The sequence below is a fragment of the Puntigrus tetrazona genome, chromosome 14 (genome assembly GCF_018831695.1).
Source record: "Puntigrus tetrazona isolate hp1 chromosome 14, ASM1883169v1, whole genome shotgun sequence".
NCBI lineage: Eukaryota > Metazoa > Chordata > Actinopteri > Cypriniformes > Cyprinidae > Puntigrus > Puntigrus tetrazona.
In genome coordinates, this window is record NC_056712.1 from 13,571,634 (window position 1) to 13,578,064 (window position 6,431).

Below are 6,431 nucleotides of genomic sequence, written 5' to 3' on the forward strand. Positions count from 1 at the left end.
TATTATTAAATAATTATCCATACAAAATAAAACCTGTTGGAAAAAAAATAACCTATTTACCTTTTGATGATAAATGCTGTGCATTAATATAGAGACAAACATTGAGCAGAATTCTGAAAATATATTATGTTTATTGATGCAGCCTTTGTCCATTATGTCTTAATTTTATGGGACACATTATCAAGAGAATGAAACCAGCTTGCTAATTTTCTTAAAGAAACCCCCAAATGTATCTCTTTACTGCACAGCAAACAACTTTTCTGAATTATTGTTATTATTAGGCTTTATTTTTGTTGTAATTGCATTTTTAATGCATTTAATGAATAGTAATTGTGTCTTTTGAAATAATCTTGAAGTGGATTTCATTTTAATCTTGTTATATTAATTATGGTATGTTTAATGATAAGTACCTATGACTATTGTAATGTAAGTTAAATGATGCATGATGATGAGGTAAATGTTTCATCAGTTTTTCCTGGGGCAAATGTCTGCTATTTTTCATCTCCTCAATATTCTGATATAACTGTACCGTTTTTTTCTCAAGGTTCTTATATTGTAGGCTGCTTAATTGCATAACGCAGTTTATTGAGTTAAAAAAAGCCCCAAGAAGCTTAATTTATGACTAAAAGTGAATAATAATTGTATATTTTTCAGAGTAATTAGTAACGTGTAATGCACTATGAACTTGTGCTATGAACTTCAGAGCAGAGCAGCTGTGGTATGCATGGTAACGGGTCTGCAGTCAAATCTTTATTTGGGTCATATGGACGATGCTTTACGGTAGCCTAGAAGAAGCACTTGCATCGCGGTTACTCACCTTATTCAACCCGGGCTCACATCTGGATACATCCCTGGTCCTTCCACCTTGCACTATTTCGCAGACAGCTCTGTCTCTTCGTTGCAGTCATGCCGATGTTCGTGGTGAACACCAATGTTGCAAAGGACGCGGTTCCCGCTGAACTGCTGTCCGAGGCCACGCAGGAGCTCGCCAAAGCGATGGGCAAACCCGCGCAGGTGAGCACGCTGCATCTCTCACGTTTCCTACGAATCCTATTACTTTTTATATTAGCGGAGCTGCGACTGCACGTTAATCTCGATACGACGAAACATACAAGAGACTCGCTCTACAGTGATCCGTTTAGCTGTAGCTTAAGCCGTGCCGGGTTTTTCCACAGTTTTAAACTTAAAAAGACCCAGGCCGCATGTAAACATCGCATTATTTGTCTCGATTTGAGCTTAAGTAGTCATAGAAAGTCAGACTCGTTTCCGTGAATCGTGATTTTAAAGAAATCGTTTCGAAGAACCAGTTCAAAAAACGATTCAGTGATTCGTTTACGTCATGACGCAATTACGTGACCTCGTAATCCCAGAGCCAACGTATGACGTTATATATGTTGACTCTTAAACGTTCCAAAATCGTGTATGTAGCCACAATTAGCTTTTAATTATTACATTAATGTGTATTTCAGTTCAGTGTTTTGGAGCAGCACCGACGTTTTTACATTTTTTTGGTACCTTATAATGAACAAGCCATTCTCAAATCTTGCCTACAAGTATTTACCAAATCAAATACTAGAAAATCGTAGGTAGATGAGTTTGATCAGTGTTTAAGCTAAACTCGCAGAGTATTGAGGCAAGACGTGAGGAACCCTGTAATAAACAAAATTTGCAATTGCATAATATATCATACTAAAATGATTTCTATTGTGAAAATTGGGTGTGTTAGTTGACTCAAGAACTGCTTGGAATGACTTTCAGATGTGTTTTTGACACAGTTGTGTTCAGATGTATCTGTATCATTAACTATTTACCCTCTTTGTATTGCTGTGGTGACAGTATATCGCCATACATATCATCCCGGATCAGATGATGATGTTCGGGGGCAAAGGAGATCCATGTGCACTCTGCTCTCTCACCAGCATTGGAAAGATTGGGGGCTCGCAAAATAAGCAATACTCCAAACTTCTTATGGGCCTGCTCAACAAACACCTTGGAATTTCACCTGACAGGTAGATCCGTATATTACAGCTGGCTACAGTACCATTCATCAGAATGTTTTGCACAAATTAAGTTTTAACTTACACATTTAAAATTAATTTCTGCTGTTATTAAATATTGAATAAGATTTTCTCTTCATATTGTGTCAAATGCAGTTATTTATTCGGTAAAACCTTATTGTATTGTTTTCCAGGATCTATATAAACTTTGTTGATATGGATGCAGCCAATGTGGCTTGGAACAGCACCACCTTTGGATGAAGAATATGGATTTATCGCCTGATATGAGACTGCCGTTTCTGTTTCAGAAAAAAAGCTCTTGGGAGCATGCTATCAGTCGATTTAGTCTTAACACACAGCACTTACTGCTTACAGCAGACAACATTTTGCTTTGACAATAAAGCTTCCTTTAAACTGTACTGAGGTGTTGAGTTGTTGTTGTACATGCCTCTTTAAATCAGATGTTTAGGAAATCATAATGCTGCTAAATTTATTTTATTGCTTACGGCCTATAAAATAACATTTTATAATTATCTGTAATTTATTTTAATAATATAATTACATATTAACAAATATCCAAAATACCATAAATAAGCTCATTATTAGACAAAATGGTCAATTTGGAAATCTTGTTTTAGGCATATCTTAAGACTGAAGTCTTAATTTGTGCTCCTATAAGCCTGACAATATAACACTTGCCTGGTTCTGTACTTTGATTTCATAACTAGCCTAGAAAAAAGAAATAAGCAAAAAATAACCTACATGTATGCCTCAAAAGTAAAATTATAAAAGGCACAGTGGTGAATTTATAGTGTGCGTGTGTGAGAGAGAAAGACCAGTTTGAACTTATTTTAGCAATGTTTATTTTAGCTATGTAACTATGCTCTAGACTTTATTTTTGACCAAGAATTAGCATTATTATGCACAAACAGTAAAAACAAGACAGGTACAATGCAAAAACAGTCATGTCTCATAAACAAGAACAAAAGAAACAAGGCGAGGTCAATTATCCAGTCTGAAACAAAAGAGCCGGTCATCAGAAAACAGACAGGGAGATTTTCCCATTAGTCCGTTTACATCATTATGCATCCAGTGTCCAGTACCAAAGATGACTGACTAGTGGGAGAAAATAAATGAGGAAAATTAAAGTTCTCTCGTTTACTGGGCTATTATTTGTTATAAACTTGTCAAGGAGACTCACCTGTCTCCTTATAACTAGTTCTTCAACTCCTCCTTCAGAGCAGAAACCACTTCAGCAGGATCAGGAAACTTTAGCTTGCGTGGAGGACCCTTCTTAATGCCAGTCCACAAAACCACCTCTGCTCAGGAGAGAGAGAAATACAGGGACCGCATAGCTAATAATTATTAGGATAACCACGAAATTCAGTCCTGTTACTCGGTGAGATGCAGCCACCTGACTACCATCTGGGCTTCATGGCGGTCTAACCTTTGTCTCCCTCCATCAGCGTGACCTCAAAGCTGTTCCTCCGAGGTTTCTGGGGATTGAGCAGCACGCGAAGATCAGGGTGAGAAGCTGCAAGCGCCTCGCGCACACCTTCAGCATTCCGCCCGTAGACCCGTCAGCTTTTGCTGCGAAAAAATATAAGCGTATTCACGTACATATTCAACTTTTTTTTTATTTGTTTTACATCTTTTCAGTGTTCTAAAATCTGTAAATAAAAAAACAGCTGTAAATAATTTAAATTATTTTCAGTGCGTCCTCACCAGTGCTCAATGACGACCCTTTGTCCTGTTTCTTCATCTTTTTGGTCAACTCCATCAAGCTTTTCTTTCTTCTCCTCCACTGCTGCTGCTTCTGCATCCACGTCCGTCTTACGCTTCTTACCACGACCTGCGTATTAAAGTGCATCACACAATTTCAGTTTTGCATATACAAGATGATATATAACCAAGTATTCGTTTGGTTACTTTTGATTAAATGGCAACGTATAATCATTGTACACAAGCAGCCCGACTCCCACCGGAGACACGTAACCTAGCAAATACGAATGCATATATATATTTAAGGCGGCATAATAATGACGGTTTATGCAATTGATTCCGTTATAGTCTGCGCGAAAGTTTCGAAACGTGTTCCGCACCTGATTTGGATCGAGTCGCCATTTCTAAGACGCTCGGAGAGTTTGGCGGGTTACGTTAATAATGAAAAAGTAAGCGAAATGGACACTGCCACCTTCTGGTGTGGAAAGTTTCTGTAACGTGACAAACTGTACATCTAAATATAATCTTCTCAAGAAATAATTTATTAATATGGTAGATAATGAGATGAGGAACGGGCGCTGGGAATGACCTGAATCCCAACAGCTCTGATATGATTAGGCCATCGGTTCTTTAATAAATCACAAACAGATAACACAGGTATCTAATAAATGTATATTTTAATTACTGAAATCAAACTTAGCTGACCACTCGTTCAGTGCCATCCTGTTTTTACAATAGAACGCATTAAATAAGCTTTCGCAGTTGTATAATTAATTCTTAAGATACATTAAGCATGCGTTTTTCCTATTCAAGAAACTCTTAGGTGCTGTTTCATAGACAGGGTTTGGCCTAAACCAGGATTAGGTCATAGTTCAATTAGGACATTTAAGTATTTTTTATAAACATGCTGTGCATCTTAAGACAAAATAAAGGCACCAACATATTTTAAGATTAGTCAGTGCAAGTTTCTTTCAGCTGAGCTGAAGATTTACATTTTAGTCTAGGACTGGGTTTAAACCTTGTCTGCTTTTAACAGTTACATAAGGTCACCACCAGAGGTCATGACCGCCCCACTAATAGTCTGAGAAACTATCATCTTTGGCTATAGTTCAGTCAAACAGGCCTATTTTTNAAAAAAAATAATCCAGATGTTTTAATTAATTTACAGTGTTAAAACAAGGAAAAGTGTATCCTATTTTATAAATTACGTTTTCAGTGAATCATCACATACATGTTTATTCACTAGAAAACAAAATGAGAAGACATCAGTTAAATATACAACACTTTCAGCATGTCATTCCCTGTAAATATGTATTATGATGTGCTACAGCGAAATAATAACCATTATTACACACATATGTTGACATGTCAAGACAACATAGTGACAACATTTTAAAAATGCACACATTGAATGGTGTTTCAACAGCTTTTTATCATAAGATGTAGAATTTATTGTGTGTGTGGGGGGGGGGGTTAAAATTAAAACTCAATACAGATTTTTTTCAATTACTATTTTACATTTAGCACGCGCAGATTCATAACTAACAAATAAAATAAAAACTTAAAACATCTTGGTCATTTATCGCCCACTGCATGACATCATCTACACGCGCCGCGACATCATCACTGTGCGCCAGTTTAGCAGCACTCCTCGCTGCTGTGAAGAAAAGAGGGATAATTTCCGAATAAGAAAGCATAGTTGAAAAAGTGGATGTTTGGGAGAGTCTAGGCATGTTACGGTATATTAAATAATATTATTTGCAAAGCCTGACCTCTATTAGTTTAACTATATTCAGCAGGCTAACATTAATAAGCTAATACTACCTTAAGTTATTCGACATAATCTAAATAAAACACTGTATTTGCCGAGATAAATCAAAAAAGAGGACGAAAAAGAGGAATTCAGGTATAGCACAATAATTTGTTATTTTTTCTTATCTGTTGGAGTGCAAGTAACTAATTATTATAACGCTAGCAGTTTTTTGAGCATCCTTCTTGTTTATCACAGCCATGACTGCAGAAGCCTCAGAAAAGTCAGCGGAGGAGGGCATGAGCTCCTCGGGCGGCGCTGGGACTTCAGGTACGCGCTTCGATCTGGAGAAAGAGACGGAGCTGCGTTTTGAAGTCGAAGCAGGAGAACGAGTCCAGCTCGAGCTGTTGTCGGGTCTGGCGGAGGTGTTCGGCTCTGAACTGAACCGAAATAAGAAGTACACTTTTGGACCAGGCTCTAAGATTGCTGTGTTCACATGGCAAGGCTGCAGTGTGTCGCTCTCGGGCAAGACGGAGGTGAGAGAGGTTAAAATAGGTCAGTGGATGTCTATAATGACATGAATGCTAAATCAATTCAAATGTGCTTTTTCTTCCATAAATATAGGTAGCTTATATCTCCAAAGATACACCCATGCTGCTGTATCTCAACACCCATGCAGCTCTAGAACAGATGAGACGTCAGGCAGAGAAAGACAACGAGAGAGGGCCTCGGGTATGTAAACTAACCTGCCAAACAATTTGGGGTTGGTAAGAAGAAAAGTTATGTAGCAAGTAAGGTGGAAAATGTCCAGTAAATTGCGCAGACAGGTAATAAATACGTTTAGGAATCTTTCCAGGATTGCAAAGTTTATTGAAATGTGCAAGCAAACCTTTCCACTCCTTTGCAGTATTATTAGCAAGTATGAATTAAATTGACGACAAATAACAGTTTTATTATATATA

General features: G+C 37.4%; 3 protein-coding genes across 3 annotated transcripts in view; 2 read left to right on the plus strand and 1 right to left on the minus strand.

Moving 5' to 3' along the window:
* The first annotated feature begins 766 nt into the window (after nt 1-766).
* Nucleotides 767-2,416, plus strand: LOC122357344 (macrophage migration inhibitory factor-like). Its single transcript, XM_043256696.1, has 3 exons — nt 767-1,014; nt 1,837-2,009; nt 2,192-2,416. Exons 1-3 carry the CDS (start codon nt 907-909, stop codon nt 2,256-2,258), a joined length of 348 nt encoding a protein of 115 aa, XP_043112631.1. The 5' UTR covers nt 767-906; the 3' UTR covers nt 2,259-2,416.
* A 427-nt stretch (nt 2,417-2,843) lies between these two features.
* Nucleotides 2,844-4,201, minus strand: LOC122357887 (selenoprotein H-like). Its single transcript, XM_043257532.1, has 5 exons — nt 4,100-4,201; nt 3,723-3,849; nt 3,445-3,587; nt 3,199-3,316; nt 2,844-3,113 (listed from the first exon to the last, which is right to left on the minus strand). Exons 1-4 carry the CDS (start codon nt 4,119-4,121, stop codon nt 3,213-3,215), a joined length of 396 nt encoding a protein of 131 aa, XP_043113467.1. The 5' UTR covers nt 4,122-4,201; the 3' UTR covers nt 2,844-3,113; nt 3,199-3,212.
* A 1,129-nt stretch (nt 4,202-5,330) lies between these two features.
* LOC122357305 (polyribonucleotide 5'-hydroxyl-kinase Clp1) overlaps nt 5,331-6,431 on the plus strand; it is a 3,504-nt gene continuing 2,403 nt past the window's right edge. The window contains exons 1-3 of the mRNA XM_043256648.1: nt 5,331-5,625; nt 5,728-6,005; nt 6,094-6,201. Coding sequence (XP_043112583.1) covers nt 5,730-6,005; nt 6,094-6,201 — 384 coding nt within the window. The 5' untranslated portion in view covers nt 5,331-5,625; nt 5,728-5,729. The remainder of the gene's footprint in view (nt 5,626-5,727; nt 6,006-6,093; nt 6,202-6,431) is intronic.

Bases quoted from the DNA above. Each gene is read 5' to 3' on its own strand.
- LOC122357344 (XM_043256696.1), top strand. From the start codon at position 907: ATGCCGATGTTCGTGGTGAACACCAATGTTGCAAAGGACGCGGTTCCC. The intron at 1,015-1,836 runs GTGAGCACGCTG...CTGTGGTGACAG, and splicing joins CGATGGGCAAACCCGCGCAG to TATATCGCCATACATATCAT. The intron at 2,010-2,191 runs GTAGATCCGTAT...ATTGTTTTCCAG, and splicing joins CTTGGAATTTCACCTGACAG to GATCTATATAAACTTTGTTG.